The sequence below is a fragment of the Lagenorhynchus albirostris genome, chromosome 6 (assembly GCF_949774975.1).
Source record: "Lagenorhynchus albirostris chromosome 6, mLagAlb1.1, whole genome shotgun sequence".
NCBI classification, from domain to species: domain Eukaryota; kingdom Metazoa; phylum Chordata; class Mammalia; order Artiodactyla; family Delphinidae; genus Lagenorhynchus; species Lagenorhynchus albirostris.
Window position 1 is genome coordinate 13,454,649 of NC_083100.1, and position 17,671 is coordinate 13,472,319.

Here is a 17,671-nt window from a genome sequence, read left to right on the forward strand (position 1 = left end):
AGTTGAATTACAGTGTTGTATTAATTACTGCTGTACAGCAAAGTGACTCAGTTATACATATATATACATTCTTTTTCATATTCATTTCCATTATGGTTTATCACAAGATATTGAATATAGTTCCGTGTGCTATCCAGTAGGACCTTGTTGTTTATCCATTCTGTATATACCAGTTTGCATCTGCTATTTCCAAACTCCCAATCCAACCCTCTCCTACCCCTCTCCCCCTTGGCAACCACCAGTTCTCTATGTTCTCTATGTCCCTGATTCTATTTCTGCTTCTAGATAGGTTCATTTGTGTCATATTTTAGATTCCACCTATAAGTGATATCATATGGTATTTGTCTTTCTCTTTCTGACTTACTTCACTTAGTATGATAATCTCTAGTTGCATCCGTGTTGCTGCAAATGACATTATTTCATTCTAAAACTCATGATCTTAAATGTGACTTTAAGTCAAAGGTTCCAAACTCAAATGCCTACAGGCCTTGCAGGGAACAAGTGAATCAGGCTAGACAAGGAGACAAAAGGGAGCGGCGGGGAGCAGAGCAAACTAAAGAAACTATGGCCCATCCATGGGGTACGGCCACTGTTCCACTTGGGCAACTTTTTCAGTGTCAGAAGGGAGGATTAGTTATAGCACAGGGAACTCTACTCAATATTCTGTGATAACCTATATGAGAAAAGAAGCTGAAAAAGAATGAATATATGTATATGTATAACTAAATCACTTTGCTCTACCCCTGAAACTAACACAACATTGTAAATCAACTATACTCCAATAAAATTTAAAAAAAAAAGAGCACACACACACACACACACACACAAGAAGTGAGGATTAGTATGATTAGAACTTGAATTTTCCAAGAGAAGCAAATAACCAGGGCTTTTTATGTAAAATCTTCCCATTTTTAAATGCTGGCAACTAATTCAAATATTTTAAAACAATGCTGGCAGGAAAACACAATTGTGGGACCAGGTTGAGCCATAGGCTGCCTGATTGTCATTCTCTTATAAATTTGCATCAGTTTAACTTTAATTCAAGGTTCCAACTTCAAGGAGCCAGTGAGAACTACACTGCCTGTAATATGTTACAGTATGTTTGGCTGGTCTGAGTGGAAAATGATTTTGATATTAATGTCCATGTAGGGCTAGAGATTATATTTTGAATTCGAGAAATTGTGCACTCCAACTCCTAATTCAGAAAGATTTCCACAGACATAATTGAATAATAACAAGTCAGACTGTCCTTTCTTGACTGTAAAACAATAAGCGGGGAATGTGGTAATACATAGCTGACACTTAATGTAATTTTCAGCAACATAATGCAGGTGGAAGATGTGGATACTAATGCAACAAATCCTTTTAAAAATCTGTTTACAAACCGGACTAGAGATATTGCCAACTCTTGAAGGGGAAAGGTGGAAGACAGGGATGGAGGGAGGATTCAGACATCCATGTTTTCACCTTAACTGGGTCATGAATTATTTTCCATGCTGACTACAGTGCTTATTCAGTGCTTAGTACACAACCATGAAAATCTGTCCCTGCCTTATCCTGTTAAGCTGAGATTTCACAGAGGTTCAATAAACCCAAAGCCACACAGCTAAGTAGATGTTACCTTTGGTCCAATTTAAGCAAATTGTTTTAAGTATTTATTTAAGTTGTGTGTTTCTCTAACTGATGTGCACAAGTGGCTTGTTTATACTGCCTAGAACAGTCACTCCTGGGAGAAGTGGACGTCTGGGCTGCTGCTTACTCTGGGGAAGGAACAGGACCAAAATTGGAAAAGGTAGAGAAGTCTTACCCCGAAGCCACCAGCTACCCTGTCACCCAGCCACCATGCTGTCATCTTTCTGTTTTAGCACCAAGCAACCCAGCACCTGCCCTAATTCAGACTTTCCTGCTTTGTCATGTAAACCCCTGCAATTTCTCTCAACTCTGGAAAAGAAGCCGCTGTCATCTTCTTTTTCTCAAATATTTTAAATTCTGTCTCACCAGGTGGCTCACTACGAATGCTGGTTGCAGAGACCATTTCTCAGACTATGTGACACAGAATAATAAGTGCTCTGTAAGAAAATGCTTTTGTGCGAAAATCAGTGTGGGAAATATTGCCTAGTACACACTCCTTGAGAGATTCACATTGCACATTGGAAATTTAAAGCTCTGAGAGTTCTTCCGTGAAAAGGCCAGTTTAGCTTTGTTCAATCCGTTGTTTCTCAAGTTTACTTGACATTGAATATCTCTTATCTGGAACACTGGCCCACACATCTTGAAGTTCTAGAGCACAGTTTGGGAAGCACGAATATGGACAAGGGGGATGCCACTTACGGCTTCTGACCTGGGGAATGACGTGGTCAAACCTGGCTTTAAACAGGAGAATGGCTGCAGTGAGAGGGAAGATTAAGAGAACATATATAATCATTAGGTTTAGTGATGGGCTGGTTATGCAGATGTGGGATAAGCGACGTTGAAAAGGAGAATCAGTGGGAAAAGAATCTGGAAAGAATCTGGATAGATGTATATGTGTAACTGAATCAGTTAGCTGTACACCTGAAACTAACACAACATTGTAAATCAACTACACTCCAATAGAAAATAAAAATTAAATTAAAAAAAAAAAGAGAATCAGGTCCCCAATTTTATCACCTACATGGATGATGGTGTTATTAGCGTGTTATTAGCATTATTAGATATAGTCATGTGAAATAGTATTTGGAAGGAAAGGTAATGAGCTTTTTGTTGGTTTTAGCACTTAAGAGAATATTTGGAGAAAGAATATTGAGATTTTTCTTTGTTTGATTTTTAGGGCTTTCTAATACAAACGTCTCATTACAGCATGTGCCAAACTATCTCCTCTAAGCTCTGTGAAGGCAAAGAAGTTATTTTACTTTTCTGATTTCCCTAAATACTTAGCACGATATCTGCACCCATTTACGGAGGAAATAAACAAATGGTTGCAAACATTATATGGTTACAAAAAAAAAATGGCTTGAGCTAAATCAAGGGGAATAAAGAGTGAAGGTGGAGCGAGCCCATCAGACTGAGGCAGACCTCACCAGAAAGCCTCGTAAACACAGGAAGTAGGAGGAGGGCCCCTGGAGCTGTAACGTGCAGGGTTTGGGGCAGGCTTTGGTACATACCACAGCTTTGTGTCATTCTTCTCAAGGCTCAAGTTCAGAGAAAAGAGTCTTTTTAATCCAGGTGTGGTCAGAGCACTTGTTGGGTGAGCTCTGGAAGATGAGGGGGTAGAGGAGATGTCTCATAGGAAAGTCAGAGACTGTCAATACAACGAGTGGGTATGAGAACAGTGCCAAAATTCTTTTAAATGGTCTGTTTATGAGCCATGTCAAGGACAATGCCATCTAGTGAGAAGGCACAGCTATTGACTGCTGAAATGAAATCTAGCTGGAACAGGGAGCGAGGCCCAGGTAGCGTTTGGGGGTACACCATCTGGACTTGGCATGCAGAAAGAGGTGCTCTGACTGAAGATTGCTTTCCTTTCCAATCGGCCGTTGAGGTTAAAATAAAACAGACAAAAAGCTTATTTTCTCAGGCCGGTCATCAGACTATCTGAAAATGGATAATACAAGTTTTATTTAAAAACATACAAATTTTAGAGATGAAAAAGGCTTTAGGTCAAAGACTTCCAGAGAGGTTACTGCTTTGCCCAAGGTTGCTTAGACCATCAGTGAATGGACTGATTCTTGAATACAGGAGTCCTGACTGTCATCCGATGCTCTTCTCACTGTGAGCACAGATGCACTCTGCCTAGAAGGACAAAATGACTTCTCAACGGCAGTCTCCACTCAGCTGTTATGGGCACAGAGAGATAAGAAGGGAACACAAACTCAAAACTGTTTTCTGAAACCATCACCCTGAATGCCAACCAAAGCAAGAGGGAGGCCAATTTTAAATGCTTCCAAAGATCTTTTGATACAATCTAGGTAACGTATCTCCTTCCCAATCTGTGACATCCTTGCAAATGGGAGCAAAGTCAGATTAAATGTCTCCTTGTCAGTGTACTTTAATACCTTGCTGTGGCCTCAGAAAGTTGCGGGAAAGGAGAAGCAGAAGAAAGAGAAAAAGAAAGTGCTGTGCCCTTTTCTCTGTTCACAACATCAAATTGGTAATTACAGTGTTGGTATTTGCCGCATGCCAGTAAGGGACCCAGCACGGTTCAGACATAAAGACAACACTGTTCATTGCTCTGGGAATTTACAGTCTCGCTTAGGCAGAAAAGTAACCATGAAAAGATTGAAAAAAATCATATGATATTGGTTAAATCTTGGCTTTCTTTAACTTCCTTGGCATTTGGGTCTTTTGTATGGGATGAAGGGACATGACAGAAATAGGATAATTGGAAGCTTTTGTAGTTGTGCACAGTGGGGATTTCAAAATGAAATCACCAGTATTGCAAGACACAGCACAAAGAGGTCAGTTGTGGAAGGGTGGAGTGTGCATGGGAGGAGGGGCTTTTTAACCTAATTATCCACATCCAAGCCATGGGGGTCTCCTAGCCACTCCCTCCATTTTTGGAAGGTCCTTTCCCTTTTATTGCTGCTTTCAAAGCAGCTAGCACCCCTCTTGTGCTCCCACCCCCCCTCTCCAAGCTCAGTGCATGAACAGCTGGGACATCTGCGCCTCCCGCCCAATACACACAGCCCAGCTTAAGACCCCTCCTCGCCACAACCACACTTAGAGCTAACATCTTTTGAGCATTTTCTTATATTCCAGGCACTGTGCTAAACACTTTGCAAATATTCTTTTATTAAGCCTCACAGCTCTCAGTGAAACTGGTACTATGGTTACCTTCATTTTACAGGTAAAAAGCTCAGGTTCAGAGAGGTTGAGTAACTTGTCTGGAGACCCTCAGCAAGTAAGCAGGAAGGCCAGGAATCGAACGCAGGCCGACTGACTCCAGCACAGTGATCTTACCCACCATGGCAAACAGCACACTCTCAGCTTTATCCTTCACACCGTTAAAATGTCTGTCTTCATCTCCACGTCCTTGGGGCTTTGCCTAGGTGGCCAGCTTGCCTCTTATGATGTATCATGCTAAGTTACTGAAGATTCTAATGGCTTCGGCTCTTTTCCAGAAAAGTGATAGCTGCACTTGATTAGGGACACCCCAGAACAGAAACCCAGACTCATAGACTAATTCCGATAGGGGGATTTTGAGGCATATAGAGGATAAGAGAGGGGGCTGACTTGAAAGTCAGTAGCCCTGGGGTTCCTCCAAACAAGGAGGAACAAAAGACCCAAATGCCAAGTGATTCTCAACTTGGCTTTCAGTAGGAGCTAACTCTGATCTGAAGAGAAACTTCCCTCATCTGCCCTGAGATCTCTGGGCCTGAAAGCCATCATCAAAGCAATACTGAGGCAGAATAATTTACATTAGGATTTGGACCAGAGATTTTCAAGCAGGAGTGATTTTTCCCTCCTTCCCCCACCTGCCAGAGGACATGTGATGATGTCTGAAGACATTGTTGGCTGCCACAGCAGGGGACCGGGGTGGGGGGTTACTGGCATCGAGTGGGTAGAGGCCAGCCAGGGGTGTTGCTAAACATCCTGCAATGCAGAGGACAACCCCCTACAAGAAGAACGATCTGGCCCAAAATGTCACTAATGCCAAGTTTAAGAAAATCTGTTTAGACAATAATTGAGAGGCCAGTATGACCAGGGTTACAAAAGTCCAAGCAGAGAAAGAGCCAATGAAGAAGAAACAAAGTGAAATCGAAGGACAGATGGGCACGTCTAAGGCCCAGTTTTCGACAGCTAGTTACACTCCAGGGTTTTCTCCTCAGTCTGCTAAATGTTTAGGGCAATGTAGCTGGTCAGCTAATTCTGCCTCTTTTTGAGTATACCTAAGAGAAAAGGAAATATTTGATTTTACAAATAAGACTTGAGTCTAGTAAAAAAAAAATGAAAAACAGCACTGGGAGTGATGCCCCATTGGATACTATTATATGATTCTTTTGACTTAAGAAAACAATTAGGTGAACCAGCTTCTGAGTCATAGTTTCTCAAAATGTGGTCCGTGTAGCATCTTCAAATGAACCACGTGGATGTTTGTCAGCAAAGCCAGATCCCTGGACCGCCTGTCGGACCTACTGAGGTCCCGGATAAGCTCAGGAATCCACAATTTTAACAACCTTGCATATACTGGAGAATGCCTGCTGTGGGGGTTCTTATAAAGGTGACTTTCGAAGTCCTACTGATCTCGGGTGGCCTCGGCCTGCAGCGGATTGAAGGAGGATTTCGGTTCCCGGCCAGAGATGGATGTCAGGCCGTGGCAGTGAGAGCGCTGAATCCTAGCCACTAGACCAGTGGCCAGTGACAAGGCCCTGGCCCGTCGGCTTTGTAGAAATGAATTCCCACAAAGAGAAAGTAGTGAAACAAGTAAAGTGTTTATTAGGAGGAAAAAAGAGTGCGTGTGAATAGGCACGGGTGGACTCAGAGAGTCACGCCCTTGGGGTATTTTGAATCACTTATATGGGGCATTTCTTCCAGGCTTCCGTTGGCCAGTCATCTTGCTTTGCCTGGTTCTGCGTCTGTATTTTGTACATCTCAGGGTCCTCACATGTGTGTGGGCATATCTCTTAGCCAAGGTGGATTCTAGTGAAGAGACCTATACCTAGGTTGACATCACCTTCTATGGGGTGCCTCCCCTCCCTTTCTGACCTTCAAGCACCTTTCTGTACCTGTGTAGTGGGGAAGGTCTCCTTGACTTCGAGAATGATGAATATGTGGTCTTTTATCTGTTATCTGGGTAGGGCTCAGCTCCTCTCATTATTCTCCTGCTTTTACCTTCCTCTTGGAGTCTCTCTCCACAAGGGACAAGCTCCTCGGCCTGGGCCCCGTCTGTCTCCTGTCTCACTACCATTGTCCAGGCCCAGACTCAAGTCTCCATGCCTGTATGAAGTCCCCCTTGACCTTAACCTCATGCTGTCTTCACTTGACACTTCGTTTCTGCGTTCTTATACTTCTGTAGTTGTTTTGTGTGTACGGTGATCTCCCGCCTGGACTGAGGGTGGGCACCCTGACTTAATCCCCTCTATCACTGATATCTGGCACTGGACCAGGACTAGGGAATGTCCTCAGAGCCTCTCAGCATTTGTACCCATTCTCATAAACCAGATTCAATAGATACTAGTGCCCTCTTCAGAACCATCCAATCTTCATTTTCCTGTTGTTTTTCCTGTGTCCACCTGGAGAGGTGCAGAACAAAAAGCAAGAAGTCAATTTGTCCTTTAATTGGGGACCTTGATGAGCTACCGCACATCCAAAGGTCAAGAATGTACTCTAGTGTGCACAGCTAAATAGAGAAAATCCAACAGTTAATCCTCTGTAAGACACAAAGAAGCTCTTGATTGAAAAGCCAAGACTCATCCATTACTCTCCAATTCCTACAATGCAGGGCATTAAACACTTAAATCAAAGTATTGCATTAGCTTTTTTAAGGCCTCCTTACAGAGGCCTTAAAAAAGATAAATGCATTATGACACTATTAAACGAACGGTTTGTGGGGCATCCAGGTTGCAGAAATTGCAGCTAGACTATCAGTCAGCGCCACTAGCAAGGGGTCCTTGGTCTGAACGGTTGGTCACTTGCATGTTCAGGGGTTGGCACGTACGTGGCAATCTATTTCCTCGTCAGAATTGCTTAGGTAAGAATGCCTTATCGCCCTCCCTTTGTAAAGACACATCCATCTGCAGTTCAAACCAAACCAAACAGAAACAAAAAGACTACCACGAGACTAAAACATATGTAATACTGACGTTATATAAATTAACCAATTTTTCCATCGGAGCTTCACAGATTGGAAAGACCTTGGCGCTTCCATAAACACGTGATTTTCAAGGTAATTATTAAACATTGGGTGACATTCATATTGAAAGCAAGGTAATTAGCAATTGGAAAGACGAGAGGAGGGCAATTTGGGGTGCTTGTTTTATTTTAAAAGAAGTAACTCAGGTCTGTAGTTCACTTTGCCAGCAGTGGGAGGCTTGCATGGGATCCAGCCAGCCAGCAGAGAGATGCATGTGTCTCCAGGGGGAAGTTACTGTCGGGCAGCAGTCCTTAGCAGATCAATGATAATAGCATTGATTTGGACCCTCAACTCCCATTTGTGTCCTTTCACTTGATCATTTGTGAGAGAAATCGTCTGGCTCGACCCAGAATGCCTTTCAGTCTTCGTTAAAAGACAGAGAAGAATAGTCCAGGGAAAATAAGTTGCTTGGTGGTTGATTATGTTTTTAATGGAAGGAGAGCACTATATTCTAGGTGTAGAATTAGCTGCGTGACTTTTTAAACAACATTTTAAAGAACATTAACAATCCAGGCTGTATTATTCGTGTGAGACATAAGCTTAAAAAATCATATGTTAGCTTTTGTATGTTTTTTGTTGTTATTATTGTCATGTTGTTATGCTCTGGCTCTGAGCTTGGTGGCATGGGGGAGTGAGTTAAAATGTGGTCTCCAGAAGCATGAATTCTTGCTTCTTAGGGATTTCCCATTTTGCAGCAGACCAAGCTAAAGCTACCTCTTGAGGGTGGTTGGAGGCCTTTACCATAAAGCAGAAAAAACTTCAACATGGGTGATGAGTGCCTATATACCCATCAGGAAACTGAGAAAAAAGGGTAAAATTAAAATCAGTTTTCCTCATTTCCTAAATATTGTATCAGGATGCTTACTGGTAAGATATATGAGTATATACAGGCTATAAAATTTTTCCTAGTGGAAGGCTGTGACCAATGATAAAGTCCAGGATTAAAAAGAAAAAACTAAAACCCCTTCACTGATTGCTATTAGATTCTAAGATGGACTCACTAAACTGTAAGCAATGAGTTCTTTAACCCCCTTGTCCCCATGAAATCCTGATTAAGTGGGAATTCTTACCTCCTGAGACCTACTTAAGTTCAGTAATATAAACAAATATTATTACAACTTAATACATGTTTGAAGGGCCATGAAAGGAATACCCTAAATTATTTTAATGCAGTAAAGATCGTTTATGCTACGCACGTGTACACACACACAACAAACATGTCACACTCAGCACACACCACGCATGCACACACACAAAACTGCAGTCTGCCCCTTACAGCCTTTCTCTCATAGGATGAAACAAGGCTGGTCCATAGCGCTTCTCTAGGTTCTGCTCACCACTGTCTACTTTGTTTAAAGGAAGTAAAGCACCAGTAGCTACTTCCTCCCTCACTGTGGTCTCGCCTGAGCCTGGCCCCAAGCAGAAGTGCTTCTGTAGCTCGTAGCACTGAGGCTCACTGCTTCTGCCTACAAAGGTCAGGGCTGAATGGCTCTGAGTTACCTATGAGACAGGCTTAGATAGCTCAGGGGAGTTTCATTGAACATGACAAAACCTCATATTTCTAAGTGCAGAGCTTTCAGTGGGCAGTGTCTGCGGAATTCAGCAGTTTTTTTGTGTGTCTGCTAAACTCTAATGCAAATCACATTAGTTTTAGTATTAAATATTTAGAAATTTCACGGAAAATAAAGAGAGCCCTGCAACATGAATTGCACTGAGGGAGAATGTAGACATGTAGCTACAGACTGCATGTAGACATGTAGCAGCTGCATAGCACAGGGAGATCAGCTTGGTGCTTTGTGACCACCTAGAGGGGTGGGATAGGGAGGGCGGGAGGGAGGGAGATGCAAGAGGGAAGAGGTATGGGGACATATGTATATGTATAACTGATTCACTTTGTTATAAAGCAGAAACTAACACACCATTGTAAAGCAATTATACTCCAATAAAGATGTTTAAAAAACAAAAAAAAAATCCTTTAGTGACTTTGCATGGCTTTTGGGATACGATGGAACCTTTCAGCATCTTAGCATTTAAAGCCTTCCATGAACTGGTCCTGGCTTCTGTTTTCAATTGTTTCTGCCTCTATTCTCCTACTCAGCCCTTGGCTATCGACAAGCTGGACTTCCTACTTTTTTTTTTTTTAATCTTTATTAGAGTATAATTGCTTTACAATGGTGTGTTAGTTTCTGCTTTATGACAAAGTGAATCAGGTATACATATACATATGTTCCCATATCTCTTCCGTCTTGCGTCTCCCTCCCTCCCACCCTCCCTATCCCACCCCTCCAGGCGGTCACAAAGCACCGAGCTGATCTCCCTGTGCTATGTGGCTGCTTCCCACTAGCTACCTACCTTACATTTGGTAGTGTATATATGTCCATGCCTCTCTCTCACTTTGTCACAGCTTACCCTTCCCCCTCCCCATATCCTCAAGTCCCTTCTCTAGTAGGTCTGTGTCTTTATTCCTGTCTTACCCCTAGGTTCTTCATGACATTTTTTTTTCTTAAATATTCTTTCTTGGCCTGCTTCTTAGTTTCTGTGATAACGAACAGTTATGGTAACTATACCAGGCAATGAGTTGAAATTTTAAAGTGTCATCTCATTTATACTCACAAAAACTCTGTGAGGTATCTACTACGCTCTCCCTATTTTACAGATGAGAAAACTGAGGCCTGGAGAGGGTAAGTATTGCCTGAGGATATAGGATATAGTTAGGAAGCATGGACCCAGGAGCTGCCTCTAAGCAGATTCCAGATGCCACGGTTTTAACCATTGTATCTTATGCCTTCTCTATGCTACATTCCTCTTTTCTAGAGTATCCTTTACCCTTCTCCCATCTATTTGACTCAAACCTATTCAAAGTCTCCCTTAGGTCCTGTCTTTATTATAAAGCTTTCCCAGTCTCCTTTACACTTTAGTGAACTCCTCTGTCAGGTACAAGCTTCTCAAGACTAGGAAGAGTATTACATATTTCTCATGAAGCACAGCAATGCCTTGAGTATAGTAATTAATTCTGATCATTGATTGGTACCAGATTTCTTTACTAATGAACTTGACAGTGATTCCTTGTGATTGAGCCAGCTAATCTCTGATTTCTCTTTATTGCCCATTCTTGCCCAGTGCCCTAGTTAGGTTCTTTGGTTGTCAACAAGTGTCCGAACTTAAGCAGAAGTTGCTCCAGTATGCTGGAGAAACAGACTTGGTCTGAAATCAAGGAGCTCAGTAGAAGCTCAACTGTGCCATCCCATGGAGCACTGAACTCCATGCTACTAGATTTTCTCCTCCTTTGCAGTCACCACAGGTTATGTCTCTCTGACATTCCCATATACTGCCCGGCAATGCCTCCTTTTGCCAATGTTAAAGGTAGCTGCAATCAACAGCTTAGCAAGGAGAGAAATGAGTCATTCTCACATTGCAGAAGTCGGGAAGTGGGAGGGACTCCAGGATAAAGAACTGTGGTGCCTAAAGAGGAATAGAGGAGAGACGAGATGCAACTGTTAGATAGAAAGAGAGGAAGTCACTTACGAGTTGCTCAAGATTATTAAATGCTTCGTTAGAAGACAACGTTCCTATCTTCTAAAGCTGTGAGCTAGGGATTTAGGGTAACATGAATAAGCGGGTCCCCAGATGGACCTCAGAGATTGGTGACCCCCTACCATGCACACACATTTTCTGAGTCCTTACATTTTCCTGCTGAGTGAGTCCAGTTTTGTTAGATTCTCAAACAGGTCCATGATCTGAAAGGGTTGTGGAATACGACTTTCAGCTATTAAAATAGAAACATAATCATACATACTCGGGAAATCAGGTGACCCAAAAAGGCAGACTCTCATCATATAAGGAAGAAAGTTAAATCTGAAAATTATGCATGTGCTATAATGTACCTGCTCATCCAACAGAGGCCAAAGAGTTACTCAGAGTGTGAACGTTGATAAGGGCGAAAGACAGACAGTGGAATTTCTATACATCCCATGACCATGGATCCAGAGGCCTTCTGCTCTGTGGAATCTTCGGATGCCTACTTAAACCAATTACAGAATAACAATATAGTTTACCTCCTCAGTTGTTATTTTTGTAGCATCTTGCTATTTTTCTCAGTTTTTGAAAGAAGCTTCCTTGGTCTCCATACTTTGGCAAGGAATGAGCGGCATCTCTTTTTGCCTGTCTTGTACAAATCTCTGCATGAGAAGGTAGAGGTGCCCAAGAGGCTAGAGTCTGGGGGATACGTATGTGCATCAATTAAATCTGGTCTTCATTGGGGAAATACTATTGGGAAATGGCCTATGTCAGGATAAGGCAACCATGATAAAGATGAAGGCTTATTACAGATTAAATAATAATCAATAATGAGGCTTATTAAATAAGCAAATGGCATCTATTAGTGCCTTGTCTTTGGAACTAGCTGGTTAAGTGGGAGCTTCCTTGAGGATAGCCGCCTTCATTACAGAATCATAACTATGCTTGCAGAAGTGGCTTCTCAGGGTGAGATACGAACTTCTTACCCCATCTTGTCTAGGACCCCCTCCCCCCACACACAAAAAGGCAAGGGAGGAGCATTCAAAGCCATCAGAGGAGGCTTTCTGAGGAAGAGACATTTCAAGTAAAGACTGAAGGAAGCTGAGGAAAAGCCACATGGATACGTGGGACCATTCACTCCTAGGTGACAAGTTGGCATATCCATGGAAGACATCGGGGCCTGCACCATTAACCGTGTTGAGCTCTAGAAAGAGAAGGCAAGGCTCTGGAGCAAAAGCCCCCCACAAAACCCCCGACTCATTGTGTTTACCCATTGTTCCCTTCCTCTGGTCGCTCTCCCCATTCCCATCTGTACCCTGAGTCCTGCTTCCAGCTAAGACACGAATGCAATAGCAGCCTTGTTATTTTTCTTTCTTAAAGTTCCAAACTCCCAGAATACTGAGAGCCTTTTGCAGAAATTGCTCTCCTGGTTAAGCTTCGTGCTTGCGTCCACACTGCACGTCACACTGCCCTCTGTGCGAAGATGCCCCAACAAGTGTCTGTGGAACTGACTCCCTGACAGTTACTCCCTTCAAAATGCCCCTTGCTCAGGACTCATCTCCTGGGAGAGCTGGTAGGAGCTTGTGTCTCGGTGGTTGTGAAGATCAGTCCTCAATGGAAATATTCCTTCAACCATCTTTTAAACCCCAGAGTGCTTCCTAGACAAGCAATGGTTCCTTTAGCACCTACATCACACCGATGGACACCTCCGTTGTGGGGGTCCACCCTGCAGATGAAGAAACAAACTCTTGAAGAAACTGAATGAACGTCTCCCACAACAATCGTTTTTTGGAACCCAGCTTTCTAATGTTTAATCTAATCAATTATTTCCTAGTCCTGTGGCCTCCAGATATTTCCTATCTCATGCACTTTGTAGGAAAAAGTTGGCTGCACTCCCATCTTCTGTGTGTATTTATAAATTATATAGTCCTTGCCAGTAGCTAATATTTCAAAACACAATATACATAAGGGACAGGGTTCATTGTTAAGCACAATATTTATGTCCTTCATTTATTCTTTTATTAAACAATTATATATATATACTGAGAATCTTCTGGAAGCCAGGCATGGTTTTGATCACTGAAGACACAGTGAATGAAGCAAAAAAATTCCCACACTCTTGTGGCATAGACTCTAGTGGAGGATGACAGTCCATGAGTAAAATAAGGAAAATGCATAGTAGTGTCACATGCTAGTAAGTGCCATGGGGGAAAATAAAACAGGAAGTAGCACTGGGGTGGGTTTGAGGGGAGAGGTGCACTTTTAAATTGCCCCAGAGAGAGGGAGTAAAGATCTAAAGATTAGGGAATTAACTATTTGACTATATGTAACCATTTGACGTAGAGAATGAAGGTGTCCATGTCAATGTGTTATGTTAAATATTAGTAAAGCACAGTTTCTGTATCTAGATGACTAATATAAATAGAATTCTAATATTTTCCCCTTGTGCCTAAGTGATCCTCTTGGGCACCTCCCTGGAAAGACTGTTAATGTAATCTATGCATACATGACCAACTGATTATTACAGTTCACCTTTGGGATCTAGCCACAGTGATGAAGTTTGGATGGCTGTTACACTGACAGACATGGCAGCCTACCGTAAATTAGCTCTTTGATTCAGTCTTGACTTGGTTCCAACAGTGAGTTTACATCCTATGGTTTATTTAGCTGTGAGCAATTCTCTTAAACATCCAAAGTCATTTTGTGTTTTTCATCCTGCTTTAAAGCAGGTGATTAGGGAGAATAAATGCACAAAAGCACTTCTGAACAGCTGGTAGTTACTCACTCACAGGAAGCAGTAACTTGTCGGTTTTCTTTTCCTTTCTATTCAGTTATGTTAATGTAGCATGAGCATTTCCCTTTTTACCGGAGAAGAAAAATTTGTTCGGCCTGGTGACGCTTCAGAAGCAAGAGGCTTAAAGAAATTGATATTTTTAAATATCTTGCCACTCAAATAACAATACAATGAGCTTCCGAGGAAAGGTTTTTAAACGGGATCCCAGTGAATTTTGGAAGAAGAGACGAACAATGAGGAGAAAAAATCAAGAAGAAATCCACAGATTTAGTTCTGTAGGTATCTGAATGTTTTTGCTTTCCATCTTTTCTTAATACTTAAAAAAAAAAAAAAGATTAGCTCTGGAGTGGTATGCTAACCTAGGCTATGGGCAAAGTCTTAGATGGAACAGAATGTTCAACCCAGTTCATAAATATCCTTTTTTACTTACATCATTATTTTTTAATTACTTCCATCATTAGTTTAAAACATATTGGAAGAGGTTGGAAGTAGCTAAAACATTAGTGACTTATTTGGAATATTGGAATTACTTCCATCATTATTTTAAAACATGTTGATACAGGATTTAAATGGTTAAAATGCTACTAGAATATTCTCTGTTTTAAAGAAAAGCCTACCATTGCCTCAATTAAGACCCAATTGATGACTTGTATACAGTTGTGTGTTTTTTTTTTTTTAATTTATTTTATTTATTTATTTTTGGCTGTGTTGGATCTTCGTTGTGGTGCACGGGCTTCTCATTGCAGTGGCTTCTCGTTGCGGAGCACGGGCTCTAGGCGCCTGGGCTTCAGTAGTTGTGGCACATGGGCTTAGTTGCTCCGCGGCATGTGGGATCTTCCTGGACTAGGGCTCGAACCTGTGTCCCCTGCATTGGCAGGCAGATTCTTAACCCCTGGGCCACCAGGGAAGTCCCTACAGTTGTGTTTTTAAAAAAGTATTACTGCTCTATTTTTATCATGTACCACTCATGATTTGTTTTAAAGTTCTTAGAAAGAGCAACCCAAAATAGGAAGGGAAATGTAAATAAGTATTTAATTCAATGAGCCAAGGAAGAGAGGAAAAATTGTTAAGTTTTAAAGGTAGAAAGATTTGGTTTTGTCTATTGTTAAAAAATGTTTCTGCTTTAGCATTCTTAAAATGAGAAATCTGGAAACGTGTACTTATTACAGAATTCCAGATTTCTATCTGTAAGAACTATGGGTAGCTGAGTATCAGGGTGGATGGCTAGCGCTTCAGTGACTCGCATGTAATGTGGCCCACTTTATATGATAAATGGCTACAACAACATGATTGGGTAGCTCTTTTTACAGGAATGTTTATTTTACCAGGTGGTTCAAGTTTTGCTTGCTTTTCTTCAAGGCAGGGGTTCTTCAGCTCAACATACTGTCATTTTGGGTTGGAGAGTTCTTTGTTGTTTGGGGATGTCCTGTGCATTGTACAATATTTAGTGACATCCTGGGCCTTAACCACTAGATGCTGGTGGAAAGCTCTGCCCCATTTTGACAAGCAAAAATGTCTCCAAACATTGCCAAATGTCACCTTGGGCAGGGAGGGTGATATTCCAGGTGGAGAGCTACTGCTCTAGAGGTAAATAATCTTTTTGTTTATATAAACACCTTTAATCTAGAAACAGAACAGCTTAAAAAAATATATACATTTGATAATATAGTGATGGTTTATGAATAGTCATTGAATAAATATGAATAATCAAATTAATGAATAGTCACTCAGTCTTTGATAGGCCAGAATCAGGTACGGAATACTCCGTCTCAAGTAACAGTGGTTGTCTTTATACTTACAATCTGTCTGGTGGTAATTTAATGGGAGTAGAATTTACTGGAGGTCTGGTTCATAGGATTGATGCCTTGCTATTTCTACCACAGGATCTTAGTAGTACGTGTCTCCCACTGGGAAACATGGGTAATCGACCCCCTTGACCTTGGGATGTGCCCGGGTCTTTCCACTCAGTGTTTCATAATGGGAATATGCAGAGCTCAGAACCTAACCTCTTGGTCCCCACTGGCCCCACAGGATGCTCAGTTGTGACTTCTCTACCAGCCCCATAAAAGCCTCATAGGTTGTTTACCATCAGCCTGTTAGAGGATAAGTGTTTGAAAACTTGTTTGGTTTGAGATATGTTAACCTTCAGACCAGTCCCCAAAATGATAATTTCCTAGCTGCCTTTCTCTCAGTGGAATTTAGAAGTTCCAAGGGTTATGTCACCATAGGTTTACTTCTTTTTGTGTCCACTAAAAGAGATAACACACAGGAGAAGAATGAGTCTATCTTACAGAGCCCACACACAGGATTTGGCATTAGGACAGTCCCTGGTGTGTCTCCGTATAATGAAGCTAATCACTCCATGAATTATCTTAATTGCGTTTGAAGGTATTGCTACTGAGAACTATGGGGAAAGCAGCCAGTAAGGAGGGAGTGTTTTCCCACAGCATTCAGTAGCTGTGCATTCACGTTTAATTAAGATCATTCATACAGCGATTCGCTTTCTTCTGTAGAAGGCACTGGGACTCCCTGCTGCCGTTGCCTGCCTGCCTTTGGTCCTCCTAAGATAGGCATATCTTCTTTCACAGGTTGTCTCTTCTGTTGAGTAGGGGATTGCTCAATCCATCCTTAGGTATTATCCCGGGCTTTCATTTTAGAAAAAAAAAGAGACTCCAAGAAAGTGAAACATGTAATTAGAGGCCTAGGGGGTAATTCTGACTGTCTCGCCCACGGTCCATGTGACCTTGGGCAGGTTACTTAAATCGCTCTGAGCCTCAGCTGCCCCTTCCGTAAAATGTTCCTAACAATACCTGCCCTGTCTTAAGATTGTTTACTGGAATTCATGTCGATCATGTGGGTTCTGAACATGATTTGAACGTTTTAAAAAGTTATGAGTTGCAAGTGTTATGGAGTATTAATAAAACCAAGTAAAATGTCTCCATTTCCAAGGGCAGAGGAAGTGGGGTATAATTGTGGAGTGAGATTGTCTTTTCAGTGACTGCAGCATTGAAGCCACTGGGCTATAGGTGACTCCTTCCTCCCGGGACCCTTTTTCAATGACAGAGCCACTCAGTAGACAAAATTCTGAATTGCATCAAGCTGAGTGCTCATGGGGGTCCCAGATCACTCTTTGTGTCCGTGAGGTTTGCCTTAGAAATGCCATTTCCCACCCTGGCTCCCACCAAAGCCCAGCTTAGCTGAAGCCCATTCAGAACCAGATTGGACTTTCCACAGCGCATTCATCTAAGCTTTTTAAAAGCTAAACCAGCATCTCTAGAACTGCTTCTGAGATGCCTGGATAGGTGATAAGGAAGAAGCAATTCAAGTGTCAAAATGCCCAACAAATGAAGGTAAGGCTTACAGTTAGGTCACAAAATAAAACAACGATTTCTTTTGAATTTTTGGATATACTTATATATTGTGGTGAAAGAAGAAATAATGATCGCTGGAAATCATTATCACAGATTGTGTTTTTATAATGATTGTGTGGATTTTGAATTCAACAAACCATTTCTTGCTCTAAGACAAAT

The 17,671-nt window shown here is 41.8% G+C and overlaps 1 protein-coding gene across 3 annotated transcripts in view; it reads left to right on the forward strand.

Moving 5' to 3' along the window:
* The window catches only part of DOCK10 (dedicator of cytokinesis 10), a 277,694-nt gene that overhangs the window by 91,780 nt on the left and 168,243 nt on the right, over positions 1-17,671 (forward strand). Inside the window, exon 1 of one of the 3 annotated variants that reach the window (XM_060151259.1) lies at positions 14,312-14,416. The exons of the other annotated variants lie outside the window; for them this stretch is intronic. Within the exon in view, the coding sequence (XP_060007242.1) occupies positions 14,312-14,416 (105 nt within the window). Of the gene's footprint in view, positions 1-14,311; positions 14,417-17,671 lie in introns of those variants that run through there. 3 annotated transcript variants of the gene reach the window in all.